General features: G+C 34.7%; 1 protein-coding gene across 1 annotated transcript in view; it reads right to left on the bottom strand.

Annotated features, from left to right (window-relative positions):
* GPM6A (glycoprotein M6A) overlaps positions 1-23,128 on the bottom strand; it is a 115,618-nt gene that overhangs the window by 23,375 nt on the left and 69,115 nt on the right. Inside the window, exons 2-3 of the mRNA XM_030947698.1 lie at positions 14,774-14,966; positions 2,053-2,209 (exon numbers count right to left, since the gene is read on the bottom strand). Of these exons, the coding sequence (XP_030803558.1) occupies positions 2,053-2,209; positions 14,774-14,966 (350 nt within the window). The remainder of the gene's footprint in view (positions 1-2,052; positions 2,210-14,773; positions 14,967-23,128) is intronic.

Genomic DNA, 23,128 nt, shown 5'->3' with positions numbered 1-23,128 from the left:
TGACACACAATACTGGCTTGGTTTCATTTACCTCTCCACTATTCTTTTTGTTCTTCTTACGTCTTATTTCTTGATACTATTGCATATGTTATGGAACTGAATAAATTCTAAACACATCTGTCTTGGATTGAAATATTTTGTAATTCCAAATAAATGTATTTTTTAAACCTAAGATGTTATTTTTTCCTTGAGAATTTTAAGTATGAGACAATGAAAATCAACCTAGACAAAAGGATATCAAGTTTTAATTGACATATACTCTCTAGAGTACAGACACTAAAGCCAGAATAATAATCCAAAATAACTCCAGACATTTGTATAGCAATCTTACTGACACAGCATCAAAACGAGACGAGCAATCAAACAGCAGGTTTGGGGTTTTTTCACCAGGAAAAAGAAAAAACTGACTTCAAGAACAAGGACAACAAGGTATTTAACTCAAACTAATTGATGAGATGTTGTAATTGTGGTCATAAAGACTATACAGCCTGAACCTTAGCTGCACCATGTACATCAACCCAGGGCTTCTCAAAGTAAAACACAAACATCGCAAATTACTGATGAGGAAAGCAAAGTGTTGGAGGAAATAATTTCATGAATAACTAGTAATAACAGTGATATTAACCATGGAATAGCTGCTTAACCATTTATTTCTTCTAGACATGTACTATAGAATTACAGTTATCAAAACTGAGAGAGGATGTATTACTGCTCTGCTGCAATACTGAGGACAGGCATTCATAGAAGCTGTGAAGAAAAAGTGGTCTGAAAATCTTGCTACTCTATACAGAATTGGAACTAACTCAGTAGGCCCTCAGTGAATGCAGATTAGAGACTTCTTTCCAGAAGATGAAAGCAGTGTTGGCATAAGCAATGACTGCTCTTAATTTAAAATGTTCTCAGTCTTTTTTTATATATTTATTTAAAGGTTTTAAAGCAATCTTAGTCAAAGTGCCAAAATACTAGAATGATGACAAGAACAAAAGAAAAGGAGAATAAACCACAGGATTATTGTGGAGCAGGTTACGTCTACATAGACATGACATACAGACTGCATTCTCCAATTTACAAGATGCAGGTCATCTGTGTCTAGTCTAACCTTAAACCTCAGGGTATCCAAAGTACTCGTTTTGATAGTCTTTGTGTGACTGGAAGTAACTAGTGCTTATATTTGTTCAGACTGTATTGCACTTAATTAAATGTTGACACTTTGAGTACAGTGGGAAACCCAACCCTGCCTACAATTTATAGGTTATTTATCATTAATATGGCATAAAAATAAGTGTACTCTAACACCCAGATCTATTTGGCTGTATTTATTCATTTAGTATTCATCACAAAATATGAGGTTTTCATGCAGACTGTGTTTTCAGAAATATCTAACTCCAACAGCTACCAAGTACACAGGCCCTTTAGGTTAGACATAGAGCAGCCAAATAAAAAAAAAACCAAAAACAATTAGTTATTTACCTGACACTGAACAGAACTTTTAAAATAATCCCATTTGAAACAGTCAGCAATTTTAGTATGATAAAGTTCCATTTAAGTCCTAGTACAAATCAATTTTTTTTAAATCCAAATATTCCAAGGTCATAAGTGAATGGTCTCTCCAAACCAGAGATTAACACAGTTGTAACTAAAGGCCTGTTTGCCATTTAGAACCTGATGACAGGTCTCAGCTTGTTCCAAAGAGGAACAGGCAAGATTTCTGAAATAACTGAAAATATTAGTAAGGGAAATATTTCATTCCCAGTAGAGCTGGAGCCCTTACAGTTTTAGTCCTGCTCAGAACAGCTTACGTTGCTGAGGTAACAAGATTTCTCACTCAGATGGTGAAATTCACTGCTCCTGAGTAGCAAGAATTACTTAGCATTTAACCAGTACAGAGAATATTTATAACACTCTGTTCTCCTTTGCTGTAATTTTTGAACACTGAACTGAGGTATCACAAAATATTAAAGAAAAACAAAACCAAAAAATAAACATCACAAGGCACTAAAAATATATACAGAGCATATTGAATTTGTCACAAAAGCTTTCTTAGCCACTTACCCAGGCACTCACACATCTGCCACAAGTGGTGATTTTGAAATCTCCATAGAGATCCTTGATGGCACCAGTTGTAAAGAATCCCTCCACCATCAGCAGAATGCCATATACAAAGAATGCAGCTGCTACACCATATATCACGTACTTGAAGATGTCAATCCTGTGTAGGAACAGCAAAAATTAATTATCTGCATAAATCTTTAAAGCTGACTCTGAAATTTCAGGGTGAGATAATCAGACCCCCTGAGTCTCAAACTGGAATGACTGACTGGAAGTGTAAGTGCTGATGTGCCATAATGACAGGTGAAGCTGAGGACAGGAATGAACTTTGAAATAAAAGAGTGTTGATATAAGAAACACTGGGCCATTGAATCTAATTAAATGTAAAAATGGATCTGTTTAGGTAAGACAGCAAAAACTGTCACATCAATTTAAAAGTCAGTTACTTTTCAGTTTTTTTCCTCTAAATGAAGTGGAAAAGAAAAAAAGAAAAGGAAAAGAAAGCAAAAACCTGACACATCTCCTAAGTCACACATTCTATCCAGCACATAGGTTATAGAAGATATTTAGTTACAATTTTCAATAAAACTTTCTGCACATACAAGTCTGCAATGTCAGTCTGTGCTACCTTCTCACTGTTATTCTCCCACTTATTCTCCAGTGGACAAAGTGTTTGACACAGAACAATAAAGTCATCAAGAGAGATCCCTTACTTCAAACCAGAAACGTATTATTCCAGAAGTAATGAAGTCAGATCATCTGGAATTCTTCTATAATGAGGCTTTAAAAAATAATTTCACAGGCACACAGCTGGAGCAACAGAGGGATGGCTTGCAGTGTGACATGCAGGGCCCTAGAAGGCTCAATTCACTACAGAGAAGATTATCTGGGTTGTGTGGTTGTTCTGCCCAGCACTGCCTGCAAGTTCAACCTTGGCTCAAGGAGACTGTGCCTCCTAAATTTTCTCTCATGACCAGCATTTGGGACAAGATTTAGCACCTCTCTGTTCTGTTGTCTAAACTTGGAAACATTCCTACTGACCACAGCCTTAGATCAGCAGGTTTCAAAGTTTTCTACTTGAACGTCTCTAAAAGAACTAGCCACAGCAAATTTTTCAGTTTGGTGATGTGACAGGGAAGGAGCTGTGCAACTCTTTATAAAATTGCTATATTCAGATTTAAGATGGTACTAAATTCCAATCTTATTCTCCAGGTCGAGATAGTGTCATCTCCTAACAGAGAAAGACAAAAAATAAAGCTGAGAACCATTAGGATCTGCCAGATGAATTTTGACATGCCATTACCCACACTGGATGTTTTCTCAAGACAATGATTAATATTTTTATTGTCATGAAAGGAAATATTTAATGATAACAATTCCTTAGGATGACGCTTTCCGTCATCACTCAAAAAGACAACTCATAATACACATTTTACATGTATAATACAATTAAAAAAGCTCAAAAACCTGTTAAAATATCTTTGAGCTTGAATGGTTTTCAAAAGATTCAAAGTCAGGTTCAGGTCTACATTAAAAAATGCAATCAAAATGCAGTTAAACTTCTGACATAACTGGGGATGGGAGAAGTACTGGAAATGAATGATTCAGGAAATGAGACAGGTTATATTTTTCCCTAACATTCTAATATCAAAACAGTTTCAACTTTTTTTTTTTTTAACATTGCTTTTTGTTTCATATTCAAATGATAACTAGAATAAGTCAATTTCTGTATGGAATAGACACTTGAACAATTCAAAAGGGTGAAAAAATTTAACTCTGTTGATGGTATGAGATGATGCAGATGAAATTTATTTTGATATATATAATTCTGATTATATTGCAAAAATCTCATTTCCCTGATTTGATATTAATTCAGCTATTGTAACTTTTTTTTTGTAACAACAAAACTGTGATTTAATTCTATCTTTTCAATAGTGATTTAGAAAACAGGTTACAAAACAAAGAGAAACTTTGTGGTTATTCCATAAAAACTCTTCCAATTCCTATATTATATACTTTAAACAGTTTTGACCTTCACCAGTGGTTGAAGTCTGGGAGTTCTGCCAGCAGCAGCTCCCCTCAGACCTCAATGTGCTCAGTTACAAGCTCTCATTGCCCTAAAGAGATTAGGACTTTTGAGAAGTCCAGAGACTATTTCAGTCCTTACAACAGCCCTTTAAACCATCTGTGCTGAGTCTCCCACTGAGCTGCTTGTGTCAAAAAGTGTGCTAAGAGATCTCTGCTTCTTCCTCAGCCTTATGTGCATCTACAGGAATAACTTTCACTTAAGCCTTCCTTTCACAAAAGGAAAAAATTATATATAGCGCAACAGTAGCCAAATATAGAAATCTATTTCCTTCTCATCCACTCGTTACAGAGAGGCCATAAAATCTCTATTCATCAGACTATATGGGATGAAATAGTCAGATTTATTCCAAGGGAAAAGCATCTCCTGTAAAGCAAAAAGTAAAAAGATAAATGAAAATGATGAGACAATCACTCAGCTACCTCTTTAAAAGACAGATAGAGTTGTATTGCAGTATAGCTACATTTAGTGTCTGCTATATTTAAAGAAAATGTATTACAACAATAACTTTATATGTATATATATATATAGTTTTGAAGATAGCATTTCTATTAAGTTATTCTGCAGCATTTAATACAGTTCACATAAACTTTTATTTTCTCATTAAGTCATAATAGATAAAAGATAGACCTTATAAAATGGAGATTGCCTTTCTTTAAAATAAAATGTGATTCTTTGTGGATGAACTCACGGAGATTAATTGCCATCTGTGCTTCAGCAGATTCTCAAATGCTGCAGACAGAGCATGAGAGCAACCAGGGAGGTAGAAGGGAATGGCAGAAGGGGAGATGAATGTGAGCCAATGGGCAGGATGGGTAAGGACAAAGAAAAAGAACAAGAAGGGCTTACACTTGCGTAAGGTGAAATGGAAGGAAAGATGTGGGTAATGAGCAAAGCAAGGAGACAAAAGAATAAAGATAAAAATTTGTTCTTCTGTCAGGATTGGAAAAATAGACACTATTTTACAAAAAAAATTATTTTGGAAAAACGTATATTATTAAAACTACTCTGACCTAGGCTGCTGAGTAGAATAAGCGGAATGATTATCTAAACTTAAAAAAATTGTGAAAAGCAAGTTAGTAAAAGATTAAAAAAAATACAGAATAATCTAAGCCATATATTTGTCTTAATCTGGTAGATTTTCTGTGGATTCTGGATCTTCCCTTTCTCACAACACTATATTTAGAAATGTTAAAAACATTATTGTTTTTAAATTGCAATTTAAATCAAACTGATCCTTCAATTTTTAGTTCTTTCTCTGCTGCCAGGTCATTAATTATTCCATATTAACCAGACTACCCTAATTCATTAGTCTGAATCTGGATTCTATCCAACAAGAAGCATATTCAAAATATCTCTAGAGAAAACACTTTCTTTTTCTGGCAGAAGGTATTCAGGGAAGCCATCAGTGCTAACTTCTCAATGAACAGGTTGGAACTGAAAACCGAGTAGACAATCCCAGCAGAGACAAGTCAGAGGTGAGTGAAAATATTCTTAGTGAGTCAGACAAATGTTGCAGATTTCCTACTGTGTATTTTCATGGTGTTTTGGCAAATTTAAGTACTAAAAATTATAATAAATCAGCAAGAAATAAAATAATTTGTTAAACAAACTTGTCTATGTTCAGCAGGTTTTTGTGAAAAGTGTCTTAATAGAGTTTTGGAACAATCTACATACTTGCTAGGGATATTTTTTTTTAAATATGGTTAATATAGGAATGCAGTACAGATATTTAGTTGTAATTAACAGCTAAAGTTCACACTAATTTGCCCTATGACACGATTCTTATGCTGCCCAGAAAACCATTATATTCTAAAAAATTATGTGTGCACTTCAGTCTAAACAAGTGATAAAAGCGTAATATTCCAAAGGTTTCATTGGCCTATCCACCAGAATATCAGATATTAGTGTGGGACTAGTTTTCCTGAACTTATAATTCTGTCTCATGTTTCTATTCCAGAATTTATAACATAACATAACATGTCCAATATATACAATAATATTAATATATTACAGGTGTTAAGTAGAACATGATTGTCAGTGAATTGTACCTATACTCTGTGACTGTAAGAAGTTTCAGGCAATTACATCTATTTCCAAGCTAAAAACTTCCAAACATAATAAGAAAAATAAAATACCAGAGCAATCAAAGTACTGAAATGTTAATAAGATTGTCATAGTACAATATCTAATGAAAAACTGTTTGGGTGGTTTTTTTTTTTTGCAGCCTGCATAGACGATTCAGAAGGATGAGAAATACATGCAAATGTCACCATTAGGGTAGAAGGGCTTCTTCTGTTTTGGAGGATTATTTGGGTTTTTTAAAATTTGTTTTCTCTTTCAACGATGGGGAATTTTGAATACTTGATGTTTACATCTAGAACACACAATGACCTCTGTTACTCTGTAAACCAGCAGAAATGCTGGCCTCCATGCTGATCCTCTTGCCCCCTAAGGGACTGATGCCAAGAGGGCGTTAAGACACTGAGATAGCAGCCTCCCCCCTCATACTGTCTCAATCTTGTAGAAATAGCTTTGCAATTGTGTTTTTAGAAGACAGACAAGATATAAGGGGATGTTTGCAAGCAAAAAGGTCTGGTTAGGCTATGCAGAAACCAAGCCCCCTGGAACTTTTGAAAAGATGTGCTCAGGCTCTCCTGCAAACCACCTGGGAACAATTTCTTGGTGTCAGTTCATGATACTATTCACTTAAATAGATTGAGGAAAGAAGATAGTTTCTTCTTTGAAGAAAGCGAAATTGTTAGGAAAAGGAGGAGACAAGCAAAGACAAACTTCTGAAGGAAAACAAATAGAAAAAAAGAAGAATTTATTAATAGTCATGTACTACCTGCAAAGTAAGACAAAAACCCCCAATAAAAACCCAATGAGGTAAAAGAAACTGAAATATTCTCACTGTGAAGGGAAAAAAAATGAAAATAGAAAAAAATTTCAGCATAAGTCTATGAGGATTTTTTTCTAGATTAGGTTAATAAGGAGTCTAATTTCTAAATTTCAGGTGGGAAGAAAATAAAACTGGAGTATAGAATGCTCAACTAAAGTTCATTAGGAAATGACAAGAGAAAGGATTAACAGTAAAGAAAGGATAAGACCAAAAAAAACCAAAAAGTAATTTTTATTAAAGTAGAAAAAAAATTAAAATAGAAATATTGAATAATATTGAATATAGAATAGAAAGAAAACAGAGACAAAAACAGAGACTTTGATTATGCATTTCTGGGGGAAATTTGTAATTGTGTAATCATAGAAAAGATTTGCTCAAAACTAAAGCCAGATTGTAGTATTATATAAAGAAGACATCATCCTACTACAATATGCAAGTTACATTCATATTCTGCAAGGGCCAGATTTTCCTGTTCTGCTCTGAAACAAAGCTGATGTGACATAAGTACCCATTGGTTTTAATTTGCGATGTACAGCTCTCTACAGCCATGCAGAGTAGAGCCCTAGATCATCATCCTCTACAAGTACGTTGCTTCCTTCCTAGGAATGGAATGGTTGAGTACAGATTTCTTGCAGAACGCCTAAAAAGCCATCAAACTAATGGAAGAAGAGCAAAAGCAGCACAAACCACACCTGTGTTCTGTGAGTCTTGTAACTTTCTTGAAGTAGGTAAAGATCCAGCATAAGAATTTTAGTAATCATGAAAACTTTGAGTCCAGAAGACTGAATTTTTACTACTACTGATAGACAAGCCTTCTCCTCAACATTGTTTCGGGGTTTTTGATAGCCTAATTTTGTTCTGTCTAAAACTACTTCCTTAGAAACTTTTTTAGAGACACTCATTACAGAAGAGATCAGAAGCCTCCTTTGTCTGAAGAAGGCAAAAGCCTCACTGGAACTAGCGCAGAGTATTGCGCTGATTTCTGGTGGAATTACATTATGCTTGTTGTACACTGTGGGTACTGAATTTCCAGGCAATTTTCTGTAGCAGGAAAGTGTAAAAGATGTTGCAAAAGCATATGGCAGGATTTGTGAGCGTTTCATTAGTACAGCTACAAACTTGGAGGCATACAAAGTACATACTGACAGTGTAAGACTGACAGCTTGTTACTGTATGTCCAGATTGGGATCAAAATAGTGAATTTACCCTTTTCAGATATCCTGTGGAACAGAGAGCTTGTTTTACATGCTGCATAAAGCATATTTAGCAATATGGATATTACATATAAAGATACACTTTCCATTTTATCTGTTTATAAAGTGAACTAAGACTAAAGAGAAATAAAGGCAGTTAAAAAAGAAAAAGATGTTTCTATGGAGATGAACCACCTACTGAGAAAGGGAAAATCACAAGACATTAAGTTATTATAGCTAATCTAAGATTCCAGTCAACCAGGAAGGAGAGCTACTTAACACAGTACTAAATAATACAGATGTCTGCTGAAAAGTAGGAGACTGTATTTGCACAGAAGAAGACCAATAAATTCTTTATGTAAGATCACTCTGCTGGTATTCACATGCACTGCTATGAATTTTCCAGATTATTCCACTGGTATTCTCATGGGGTGAATTTCCTTATTCAATTTCATAAAATGAGGACTATGAGGTCTTTGCAAGTAATTGACAAATCCTAAATTTTACTTACATAAGTTCTCATTGGTATTGCCTTTAACAGAATAAAGAAGACTGGACTACATAATATAGCTGAGTAGGTGGTAAATGTGACTTTTCAGTGCTGTATAATCTTATATGCTCTCAGGTGCTGTGATATTTTTTGCTGGATTTGATGCATCTGCCAATGACACTAGATCTAAAATTCTATGTTCTGCATCTAATATTTAATTTGCTGTATTTGTCCAGTTCTGCTATTTATATGTGACTCAGTTATTCCAATGAAATAAAAACTGTTCTCCTTAAGTAACCTGAATCTTCAATGACGTTGTTCTCTCTCTAGTGGTTCCTGCCAAATTATAATACCCAAAGAAGACACATGGGTCAAGGTTGGATATTCCACACAGAGAAAGCTTCATTCTTCTACACAATCTCTGTTGGTGTTTCCAAGCATGCTATGGCACAGGCCTGTCTAAATTAGCAATTATTTGATATAGAGCTTTATATGTTTTGCTTTCTGTAATACAAATAAAACATAAAGTATTTGAACATAAAGTTCAAATTTAAAGAATGTTTTTGTAAGCAGATCAAAAATGTATAGGGAAAACCGGATTACTGCTGTGTATTAAGTAGATGCCTTAAACAGAATCATCACACAGTCTAATGAAAATGTTTAGAAATATCACATTTAATATTAGCTGTCCTTTACTATGGGGCACATTGTAATAACTTTCATGGCGTTCCACTAGTATAAATGTAGAAAGATTGATGCTAACAGTAACATTTTAGTGCTACCAGTATTTAACTTGTGATAGCAGCAAAGTCAACAACAACAACAACAAAAAAGATAGGAAATAATAACATCCATTTATCTACCTCTCAAAACATTGTTTTTTATCCCTAAGAGGGGAGATATAAAAGATTCTACACCATTTTTTTTGTTTTGCTCAAAAGAAAACAGTTGTGCATACATATGTATGTTACAAAACAATACTATCTAATAAACGCTGACTATACACTAACAGAAAAGTCATCAGCAAGCATCAAACTTGGCCACAGCAGTACCTGAAACACAGGTTTCACACCCAAAAAAGGAAGGAAATTTTTAGACCTAGGAAGGTGGCACCAATACAGTGTCTATGCAACTTCCTGTAGAGAACACAGTGACAACAGAACTACAGATTGCAACTTCATTTAGTTTACTATTTAGTTTCACGCCTTTAAAGGAAGTGAATTTACAATTACATGAATTAGCTTTGACAGTAGTAAGAAAATGGGTTTAATGCTGCTATCAGAGAGATTGCTTCATTTTCCACTCTAGGAGCATGATTCCCTTGTTCCATGGCCTATATATCACAAACATGTGACAGATGGCACTAACTGGCTTTGCGTACTAGAGAGAAAGAACTGGAAAAGGATGCTGTTGGGAAATACACAAAACATATCTTGTGCTGCTGATTTTCTAAAACCTTCTTTTGGAATTTTTTGCAAACACCAGAAAAATATAAAAATCCAGCTCATGTGATACATGCTTGATAAGCATATGTCTCTTTCTGTTGACTTTGTAATGTTCTCAAAATCAGTGATTAAGTAAGAAAATCTAGTTATACCTGGTACTTTGCAGATAGTGTTCACTGCATTTTATTAAGTTATTGGGAGAATGACTGAAAACCACATCCACCTCAAGCAGATGGTTCAATTTTAGTCAAACCTACAGAGCTGATAAACTGACAAAGTCAGCAACATAAACCATTCACCTCTTGTAGTTAAATATTATAAAAGCCGTTTTCAGGATAATTTAAAGCATCATATGTATTTTCTTAGGCTTCCTTTGGATCACGAGGAAGTAAAATAACTTCTCTACAGCCACTGAAAGAATCCACATCCCAAAAAAAGGGCCTATGATTTCTGCAAATTCCTAAACAAGCTTTCCTTCACTTGGTGAGGGAGTGGGTAGAGGGAAACATTTACCATTAGAACAGTGATATGGCTGATAGTGAAAAAGTCTGGAACTGGAGGGAATGAAGCATCCCAGAAGTCATTCAGAAAGCAATATAATTACAGGTTAGTCTCATTGAAAAGGGCACAAATTGATAATTCCAAATGTCTTCATAGCCATCCAATTCATAAAAGTTTATGAATTTAAAAATTACTGTCTAAAGAAAGAAGAGTCTACCATTCAGCTATGTGATTTTTGCAGACATGTTCTCTCCATAAGGAATACCTGTCTATACAGCATTTGTTCTTGTGAATCTGAATACCTTTGATTTATATTAGCTTTCAAGTCTTTAGAGTAACTGTTTTACCTTTCTCCCCTGAAGAAACTACAGTCAGGCTTTAATCCACTGCTTTGAGACAAAATCATTTAAAAAAAATCATTGGCTTTTTTTTAGAAATTTTTGGGTTTTGCATCTTATTACAGGCTGAATTTTGGGTTGTATTTTCCCCCTAAAAACAAGCAAGTGAAAAAGCAGTCTCTCTACACTACCCAGCACCTCTCTAGGTTGCCTCCATAGCTTTGGAATTATTGACCATGATCATTCTGTATTGTAACTTGGAAAGAAAATCATAAATTTGAGAAAATTTATGCAACTGACTGGCATTTATAGAATTTAAATGGCAGCTACAAAACTTTCTTAGAGTTTTTAAATTACAAATATTTACTACTTGTCAATATTTCCACAGCAGATATGATATGCAGCTGTTATGGACTCCTTGAATTCAGACAGTAATCCAGAGAGAGATGGAATGAAGGACCAGTTTGCAAGACCAGCACTCAGATCACCTCTGAGGGCTGAATCCCCAAGAGCTGAACACTCCAAGTGAACTTTGCTGCCTATTGCAGGTGCTTTGTTAATTAATCTCTCCCCAAGTGTCAAGGCATCATGTGGAGCATGGACAGCCCAGAGCAGCCCCAACCCTGTGGCCAGAAGAGTCTGAGGTGAGGGTCTGAATCCCTCTGGCTTCACTGAAATGGGGTCCTGGACCATGGGAAGGCTGAGGAGAGGCCAGGCAGGGACAGTCAGGGCTGTTGATGCCCTCAGGGACATTGATATGGGCGTTTCTGAATGGCATCGTTGGATCTAGGTATTTTGGCTTTTATTTTAGGCATTTAGAGAGTGTTTCAGATTTTGTTTATGCCCTCATCATGCCCTACTTTCTCTACAGAGGTCTGCTGCTTCTTCTAAATTATAGCCAGTAGCTGCATTGACAGAGATAAAAGATACAGGGTGGCTTGTGAGCTGTGTTATTTGCATTCAGAACACAATGCAAAAAGTTAAAACAGCCTTTATCTCTTGCCACCCACATAAATAGCTCTCAGATTGGGATTGATTTTTATGCTGAATGACATTTGAATTGCAGCATGCTAATAAAAATATAGACAGAAACCATAAGCATGATTAAACAGAATCTAACACACTTCACTCCACTGCAGCATCTGCCTGGGACATTTATCACAGAAGGACAGACTCCAGGCCAGCCTGAGACACTTCAGCACTACAAGCATTAAGAGCCCAAATGTGTTAAATAACCTTTAAAAAGTACAGTTGAGTAGGGCACACTGACAGATTTTTTTGAAGTTCTTATTATTTTTAATCATAAAAATAATAAAAAAAAGGTTTCATTTTCATTTCAATGTGTATTGTTTTAAGGATGTAGGCACTACAGCGTTTATTTCTACTTACATATTCTTCTTTCTGGTTTTTGGTCTTTCAAAACTATGATTACTACAGAGCTTTTGTACTGCCAACACTTAATACTTGTGAGAAAATATCAGGGATTTATTCTCCCTACAAAATTATTTTAAAAGTTGTGTAATATCTAGTTAAATGGTAGAAAATTAATATGTGCTAATTTCTTTGAGAGTCACACAGTTTACCCAGTTCAAAGCAATTGCTTATCTGCTTTTAATCAGTATATTTGCTCCTCCTGCCTTTAAGACATAAGTTTAGATATACCTTTCACAACTGAATACAATCAAATTTCATTTTACAATAGGTCTACCAAAGAAAGAACTGGGTTTAATATCTCTTCAGGTAAGAAAACAAACTGATCCAAAAGCTACTAGCTTAGAAAAACAAATGGGAGGGGGGAAAAAATTACAATTCCTTAATCTTTTATGGTGAATTATATGCATTTGGACTATATTCCCTGACTGATACTTTCACTTTAGGATGTGACAGAGAGAAGCTGAAAAACGTACTATGAAGAGAAAGCATTGATTTGTGGCTGTTCTGCACTAATAGCTTCCTAGAGACTAATAAAATAAGTTAGAGCCTAATAAAATGACTGATCTTTCATTCAGGATAACAATGAACCTTAGCCACCAAGTCAAGCCAGACTCATCATTCTAAATGACAATACAAAAAGGCAAAGCAGAAGATACATCTTCCCCTTAACTCAACATATTATTATACAAGGACATAAAAATTCCTTGATCCAAAGAAGAAATTTTAATTTGCTGTAGCAGTGACATACTTATTTGGTTCATGCTCCCTTTTGGCTACTAATCCCACAGTGAGAACACCTAAAATTTGCAGAGGAGCTTTGGAAAGGATGTTGATAACATACCCCAAGAGAAGTTAAGAAATTTCAGATTCCATTTCTAGCTCTTGTACAAACAGCGGCACCCAGTCAGATCAAATATACATATATCTTGTTCATTTTTGTATGTCAAACCATGAATAAAAGGAAAGAGTAAGAGCAGGCGAGTCAACAGGATAACCTCCAACACTAGTCAAGCCTTTGTGACTTCCTGAGCTGGATAAGTCTGTGTGTATTAGAAACCATCAATGGATTTGTTTTTCATGTTTATCCAGTCTTCCCTTGAAGACATAAAAACTTCTGGCATCCATAATATGCAATAGGTTTACAGTTTTGCTACGAAAAAAACTGAAGAACTTGCTCCTGCTGAATCTGGTGCCTACTGCCCTCTGATACCTCACACTTTTTGTACTGGAATGGAAAGACAATCCAATCTTGCATGTCTCATTCATAATACTGTGAATTTACAGACCACTCATGCAACAGTTCTTAATTATCCCCTTTCTAGACTGAAGAATTATCCTATACTCAATTTTTAACCATTTACCTCCTGTTCTATTATTATCCTTTATTTGTGTTGAGGAACCAACGTTTTATACAGTATTTATTATACGAACTGAAGATGGACTTGTATAACGGCATAAATATGTTCTTTGTTTCACTTTGATTTTTCCACTACTTGGTTTCTTTTTTGATCACTGCTAAACCTGGAGATGTTTGTTGTGGAACCATCCATCAGAAGAGGTCAATGTTTTTGATGATCAAATCACTTCGCTTTTATGGAAAATATTCATTAAAGAAAATAATTACAAATTTAAGGATAGACTTCTTCAGCTTTAGTTACAACCATTAGCAGCTAGGTAAGAATTTTAATTTCAAATACCTAAGAAAATCATGTCTTAAAGAGAAAATTTTAAAGACACAAGAAAACATTTCATTTAATTTTAGCATGCAATAAACTATTTTTTTAAGGTAATAAATTTAACAAAGAGAAGTTGATGCTCAGCAAAACAAAGGTCTTCCAGAAATAGATTTTCAGGAATAGCAAGGCATGAAATCTTCAAAACAGATTAATTCTAGAAAAACCAGAGGCAACAGAATTTTGACATTTCAAGTCTCAGGGTTTTGAACAACTCCTTGGTTACCTCTTTATTGTGTTTATTCCCAGATACTTGTTGCACAAGTCTGCTTTATCTATTTATAGTTTGTGGCCACAGGGTTTGCTTGTTTGTTTGCTTGCTTGTTTGCTTGTTTTTTAAATGCAAGATTGTATGGAACAGATTTATCGATATTATACTAAATAAATTTTAGTAATAAATTAATTAAAGCTGTGGGATATTTAATAGTATTATAAATTGCTTGTAAATACTAAAAACATTAGCTTGGTTAAGACTTCATCTGCTAAGCTTATCCAAACCATTTTCTTTATGATTTTCACTAAAAGAATATTTCCTTGAGTCAAATTCATATCTTATGGAATTTTTCAGCAGTTTTAAAAGGAAACAAGTAAAAAGAACTTACAGGGTGAAGGCATCAATAACATCTCCTGCAGATCTTGTCATCTCAAAGTAGGTTTGCAGGATGTTGACAGTTCCTGAAAGTGCTTCATGCCCACAGCCACAGAACAGTGCAACTCCAGCATAGAGCAGGATGGTGGCAATCAAAGATGCGTAGGGAATGCCTCCCAAGCATTTGATGCAACACTCGAAGCATCCTACAAGAAAGAAAAGAAAAAGGTTATATGCTACTAAATTATATCAAAAAGGCAAAAAGAATGTTTTTCTCGTGAGAAACACTTCTGAGAATTAAAGACTGTAGGCCAAAGAGAGTTTAGGTTGAGTATAACCACCCAGACTGTCAGAAAACATGTGAAAGGTTAGTCCAACTTATGAATTTTCTCAGTTGCTACTTGACCTATTAAATGTAGACATGCCTCCTGATTAACATGAAAGGTTAAACAGTCAGTTCCTTCACGTTTTTATTCAGAGCATGTTACAACGTCAGTCTTAGGTTATATCTATATTCACACTTCCTGCTGGTCATCTATCAGATTACTGAGGAGGACTCTCAATAACAGGAAAACCACTAAAAAAAATAAAGATTTTCAGTCCAATACCTTCCATCATCATAGGTTTATTCCAATTTTTTTGGACATACACTTCTGACAACAGAATTGCTCCTGCCCACAACACCAATTCCTTGTGTATCACTCAAATAACACACAAGCATAAATAAAGACATCAATCAAAGAACACAGAATTAGAAAAAAATTTAGTCGAATTTTCTCTCAATATATTTTACTCGGTGTGATGTTTCTTAAATGAAGGTAATTGCTCTTGAGTTCTAAAAGGCCAACTTCTTGTCCCGCCATCACAGTGTCTAAAACAATGCCCAGTTCCACAAAAAAAACCACATTTCTTCAGTAAGTGTCCTCAAGTTTCTGGCACTACCCTGCCAAGTTTCATGAATGCAGCATCTCTGACTCTTCCAAATCTCATCAATCCCATAACACCTCTTACACCCCGTGGAGTTCTTCCTCTTGCCTTCTGAAGGGATGGGGAAGGCGGGAACCACTGGCTGAGAGAAGACAAACAGGCACTGACTCAGTAATCAGAAGCTGTGTTTTCTCCTAAGCACTACCAGTTTATAGCAAAAAGGACCTGGATAGAAAACAAATTGAGGCATACAGATTTTAAATATTTATACAGACAAAGACCAATTAAAAATTACATATAAGATGCTCAACAGGTATGATTCAATATATTTTAACTTGTTCCAAAGGCTTTATGCTGTGCTAATTATAGTACCAGAGATATATCAAAAAAAACCCATTCTTTAAAGACAGTATGTCTACTTTCATTATGTCTAATTCTCAAATGTAGCTTCTCTGTGTAATTTCATATTTTGTCTTTCAATTTGGTATATTTCTACTTACTTTAGCCTAGATAAGCCAAGTAATAATTCCCTCTATCTGTTAAAACCTACATTTACTTTTCATTTACTTCTTTTAATGAACAAATATTAAATAGTCATACATATATGTTTAGCATTTATATATGTATATAAATTTATATACAAGATTGCATGAAGAGAACAGTTTAAGCCATTTTCAAATATGTACACATTTTACCCAAATAGAAACCCCTTGCTATTTTGTAAATAAAAGTAATATTATGGAAGGCAGTACTCAAATGGCTGGATAGTTCCGGGTAAAAAAAAATATAGTATATTAAACATTGAATATACTAAATATATAAAAGACAAAATAATACCCAAGTATGTATGCTAGTTGTACAAAAAGAGAAAGAAAGTTATAGCTTGAGACTACCTTTGTTTAAGGCCAACTTACTGTATCAGAGCCAGCTGTGAAATACCAGAGGTAAAATGTGCACAACCATACATTCAAACTGCTGCCAAAGTCTTGCTGAGTAACCTGTAGTACAAGTCACCCACCTGGAGCATTCACCACACACTACTGGGGGGTAACACCTTTCAGATTTTAGGTGAGAGCATTTCATCTCCCTGCTCCCCCATCTCTGAGCCCATACATTACTGGGTGAAGAGCAGATTGTCCTTGCAATTCCCACCATTCCACTGCATTGGCAGCAGGCAGCTCTCCTCTTCAGCAGCACAAGGCTTTGGATGTCCAGGATGGATGAACCTTTCTTTAGTGACAGACTACAGCGGTTTTATACCCAGGGACTCTGGACTTTTCATCAGTGCAAGGTCTTAGGAACGGACTAGAAAAATTTATAAATGCTTTTGGAGTCATTAATTCTGCATGCAGATAACTGCAGGAATCTCTTAAAGCTTCCTTGGTCCTGTTTTCTAATATTACCCAACTGTGATTAATTCTTCAGTGTTTAAAAGACTACACAAATACTAAAAAAAAAAAAAAAAAAAATTCACTGGAAAATCTTTTTCTTAAAGGCAAAAATCCCAAGAAGTATATATTTGAAATAAGTTCATTGAACAAGAATTATGGGATAACACAGTTACCTGACATCCGAGTTAACACAAAATGCCCATTGCCATTTTCAGCACAGAATAACAGCAGGAAAAGCCTCAGAAAATTAATACTGTACATCTATTGACATTATATGAGAAAGTAAAAAAGGGGAAAGATAACAATAGGGTAATAACAGGAATGATGTATGAGGGCTTGTAAAGTCAAAGATGAAAAAATAGCATAGACCTAAATATTTTCAGGGACACATAGACTGTAGGGAGTGTTTCTTGATATTGCAATAGCTGGTGCAGGGAAGAGGAAGAGAGATTTTGTAAAGATTTCTTTTTCCTCTTCTGAGAAGAAGTGGAAGAAAGTTGTGTACACTGTTGTCTGGGAGCAGCTGGCTGAGCATTATCTCCTGAAGCTGCTACACCTCACTCTCTAGGTCCAGTGAGGCTTGAGCACACACCCAGATGCCACAAATTTGGATGTCATCAAAACTCACAATCAAAACCCATATTACTTGAGCTTTATTATAGTGAAACAGTGTAAATCTGTAGTAAAATAGCATAACAAAGTAAAACCAGTATAAATGGTAGATGTATAATGTACAATCCAAGGAAAAATTTAAATCCAAAAATAAATCAGTTTTTTTCATCCGTCACTTCAAAATTTGTAAAATAACTGAAACAAATTTATAGTTTGTGAAGTGCTTCTATTCATCTCTCACATTCAAACTGTTCATGTTTATAAGCCTTTGAGGGAAGCTTTTATTGGTATATTTCACCAACCTGAGCTCTTCTCATTCATAAAAAAATACTGGGAAAAATTTAATTCAACCACGTGAAATTTTCAGATAATCATATATTGTCAAAGCCTTGCTCATTTACTTCACTCTTCTATAGCCCTACTACCTTTCTCACTGCTTACTTAATGAGTAACTCCAGAGTTTTCAGCACCGTCAAAGCAAATGAAAACTAAAGAAAACCAGTGAATTAGCGTTATGATTTTAAAATGGATATTACACATCATTCATACACCACACAAGGTAATGTGCTACAGGTAATATCTGCTCCAATTCTTTTCTTTCAATTGTTCAGAACATGCAAATGGCTGTTTAATACCAGAACAATAGCAATGCTATTTTTACCTGCACAGTGATATTGAATCACCAGCACAGTGTGACTCAGCTGTGAGATGTGTGGATGTCTGTGTGCGACAGGCAGTCATTCACCTCTCCCAACACCCTCTTCACAAGGCACTTAACACATACAGTCACAGAAATAATTGCTAGGAAAGATTAAAAAGATTCTGTGCTCCTTTGATGTTTATTCTCCTCTTCAAATACAGTTTTCAGTACTTTTCAAACTGTTCACTCTGCACAATACACTTGTGCTATATAATTCAACATCCACTGTTCTTATTTTGCCTATGTATACCAATATTTTTCCTTCAGGTAAAAATCCAAATCTTCTGGGGCCACATGTCTGTACCAAAACTGCAGGAAGTAATTGAAAACATTATCCTTTTTTGTGATTTTCAACATGAAACTCTGTACTGTTCTTTTTTTTTCTCTATTTTATTAAAATCATTCCATAGAGAAAATTCAATCATGAAATACACAGAAGATGACAAGAAAAGAAATTTTATTTTATGCAAATAAATGAAACTCCAAATACTGACTATATTCAGCTATCAAAACACAACACATTAATGTTGCATTCATCCATTTCCAGTCAACAAACATCTCATAGACAACTACCTCCTTGTTAGTCTTAGTAAAATTATTACTGTCTACACCAGAAATATTCTTGATATAGATCCCTAAACTTCCTTATACCGGCAAATCTGTGCAAACCTCTTCTCATTTCTGGGGTTTGGGCCTAAGTATTCTATTATATCTTCAATTGCATCAGCCAAAAATAAGTTGACTTTCTGTTTATACAATCTCTACATTAAAAAGGCAAAAAATTTAGATATTGAGCAGAAGAAGAAATTTTCCCTGTGATTTAAATGTAATTATGCCCACAAATTGCATCACCACAATAATTTCTTTGTTCATGTGTTATGATATGTGAACTCTTTCTCCTCATTGTAGATCAGGACATGTAACTAACAAATAAAATACTCAGTCCATTTCTGATCAGTATTTTTAAAAGGAAAAAAAAAAGATTCAGGACTTACATCTCATGCCACTTCTGTCTGTGAAAGTTAAATCAGTGATATCAGAACCAGTTTCAGAATGCTGTTATGCTACTGCCTTTTACATAAATGGTTAAGAAAACCCATTCACCCCAGATATTAGTATGAAGAAAATCAATATTAAAAATATGCAAAAAGTAAACATAGAAAAGACAGAAGGATATTCTGGGTATGTTTTTTTCATCCTTTCCAACTAATTTGCAGCTGGAATACCTAAACGATTAATCAGAGACAACTACATGTCCAAAGAATTACTGATTAATCACAGATAATTACCTCTCTAATGGGAACAAGTACTTCTGAAGGACATACAACATTTTAATAACATTTTTTCTTAAATTACTTTTCTTAAAGAGTTTTCTATCTAATATTAGAAGACAGGACAGCAGAATCCAAGTAAAATGCCAGAGAACTACATACACTTGCAATGGAAAACAAAATAACAAAATCTCCTGTGTCTTCCATGCCTGGCCAGGCATGCATATTCTTCATATCTAAATTTGTATCCCTTGTCACACAGCTTTCATGGCCAATCAACTCAAATACAGTTTCCCAGCCCCATCATGAAACATGAAGATTTACTTCTGAATTCTAATGAGCTAGACTTAACCTCAACTCAAGCTACTGCTATGTAATATTTTAATTGATAAACAGAGCCATCAAAACACAAGGTATTGAACAAAAAGCAACACTTTTTACTTATATCTCATTCCCTCAATTACTCAACATGCAGCATGATTTCCTGATCTGAAACTGGACCCCAGGACTTCACAGTATAGCAGCAGGTAGAAGCAATCCAGCTCTCTCAATATTATCCCAAGAACAGAGGAATGACAAGACATTCACAATGTGGTTTTATAAAGCTGCAAATGAGGTGAAGCAACGTTTGGGAATGAATCATCAAAGATTACCCCTCTACTTTGACTTGGAAAACCTGCTCAAGAAGTGCTGCAAGCACAATCCCATGTGATTTGATCCCAGGCTTATTAATGGAATACATGCCCACTCTGCTCCACCCTCTCCCATTATACAAGATCTACTAGAAACTACACCAGTAATGCTAACAACTGAAGTTGTTTCTTAGTCTTGTTCAGGAGATGATTTCTCATTTAGATTAACCTTCAATAAGAATGCTTACAATTACATAATTACCTATTAGGCAACAAAAAGCAATTTCACAACAAAAGTAATTCTGATATCCTGAATGCTATGACTGCAGTGGAAAAGTAAATTTGACATTAACACTTGTAAGAAACATGATATGTAGAAAAGCAAGCATAATGCCCCAACAAACACAAAAGGATTTTAGGAAATAGGCAACTAATTGCATGAAAATAAAAAAAACAAATATGAAGGTATCCTTTTACACATTAAATTGTGTATCATTACTGGATCTACTTTGACTTATCTCCACAGTGTGACTGGATATTAGCTAATCAGATATCAGCTAATACAGAAAATGAAAATGTTAGTCCTGAGGCTTTTACAGTCATTCTGCAGTTTATAGTTGCTTCAGTTACTGCACTCAGCATGGGACCAAGGCTAAGAGGAATCATAAAGACTTTTTCTTATTTAGATGCAAAATGCCTCAAACTAAATTGACATAACTAACACTGTGCATTGTCAAAATCATTATAATGTGTGTTTGTTCATGAGAGTCTCACTGGCCAAGATGACAGTTTTAAGCAGTGGAGATATAGACTGGTTATGCTGGATCTTGGAAGCAGCTCCCACAAACCCAGGCCTTCACCAGATCACTGTCCTCATATTGCCTTGCATTAAAAAAACAAAAAATCCCAGAAACCAGCTTTGTGGACTGGTTAGGATAACATTGATGCCCAGGGAATTACATGGAGGATAAACATGTGCAACTTGCGGCCAGAAACTGCTCTATAACGTCTCACACAATTCCTCCTTTAACTAAAAAGCAACAAAATATTACCTTTGCAACATCCATCCCACCTATGTTCTGATTCTCTAACTTAGAGAAATGTTCAGTCATAAAAAGAATATGACTTCAGATATTTGAATGACACTGGGAATATGTCACCATGGACATCCCAGGTCCACACACAGATATTCCCCAGTGGCCCCAGGCCAACAACAAAAATGATCATTTTGTAGCATAAAAGCCCATAATTTTCCATCTTATTTACTACTACATTTTGTCTATAGGTGGATACAAGGATTTTCACTAACAAAAAACCCAATAAAATCCTTCTAAGATGTTTCAAAACAAAAATGAAAGCAAAATTTTCATACATTTGTAATGAAGTGGTCTGAAAATGCAGCCTTAAGAGCTAAATATGTATGCCAGGAATTCTTCAGGGAAAAAAAATTCACATCTTTATCGACAGCTTTAAGAGATGATGTTTTCTTATGTGGCTAAATGCTGAAATACTTGAAAATTGAAGCAGTAAAGGTAAAATAGTGAAATACTTGAAATTGAAGCAATAAAGGTAAAACATTTGATCCTTCAAAATGTTTTGAAATTAAGAAAATATTCAAAATCTTTTCTGTAGTCATTAAAGAAAAGGGAATAGAGCGGTCACAGTCTAAGGAACATAACTGAGTTCAGCTCCGTTTTAGCTACCAATTTTTAAGAAAAATAGAAATAATAAACTGCTTGCTTACTGTATCCTATAATAATACAAGATTGCTCAGTATTTCTACTAGGAAAATACATTGTTGTAAAAACTTTTCTAAACTGAACTTAATTCTTTGAGAAGTTTGTTAGAGATTTTAGAATTCCAAATCCAGCCTAGGTCAGTAGTCCAATGTAAATTCAAGTGTTTCCTGGAAAGCAAGCAGTTTTTTATTTTTAAGTTTTTAAAACCTCCTTGTAGCATCACAAATATTTTTAGAAGAGAAAATTGTGCCGCAAAATATTTTTTTCAATAAGGAAATTACTAAGACCTTCAAAAACCTAATTTAAAATTCATTTATTAATGACTTTTTTATCATTAGTGCATATGCAAATTTTAAAGTTATTTCTTGCATGGTAATTTTCATTTGAAATATGGGGAGCTGGAGATTGCATGGTATTTTAATAAAATACAGTACATTACACAAAATCCCTCCCTCCTTTTCTCATATGGATGCTGTCTTGATCTCAGTAACAGATAACAGTTAAATCTGAACAAGGGTAATAGAATTAGTACATTTTTTGTACACTGCTTAATATTAGGTATGATTTCATCCAGAGCTGTCCCTTGTTCTTGTCTCTTGTTCCTTGTTAAGCATTCAATACTCCAGTTCAATTTGTAATGTTTAACAAACTGCACTCATGACAGAAAAAAAAAAGTAATTCAGCAAGCTCACTAATAATCATGGTACCTCCTACATCAGAAATGTAACTTAGACTTGCATTTTCATCATTTGCATTGAACACATTTCTTCCCTTATATTCAAGGCAATGAAATCTCAAATGGATTGCCTATATAGATACCTAATAATTCACTGTCCTAATGCAGAGTTAGAGTAAAATGAAACATGCTACTTTGCCAATGAGAAGAAATATTGTTTCAAGAAGCCTTCATCTATAACATTTAGCTATTCAAATAACTATGTTTAGGAAATCCACCTTGCCAAGTGACCTACAATAACCGTTACCATCAACTGATATAACAAATTTGCAAAGCCAAATCAAAGATGTATTTTATATTTGAGCTAAATTATATTAAAATAGATTTTCAGCTAAGTTTAAAGACACAGCTAACTTAAAG

Source organism: Camarhynchus parvulus, chromosome 4, assembly GCF_901933205.1.
Source record: "Camarhynchus parvulus chromosome 4, STF_HiC, whole genome shotgun sequence".
NCBI classification, from domain to species: domain Eukaryota; kingdom Metazoa; phylum Chordata; class Aves; order Passeriformes; family Thraupidae; genus Camarhynchus; species Camarhynchus parvulus.
This window is presented reverse-complemented; position numbering and strand designations above follow the sequence as displayed.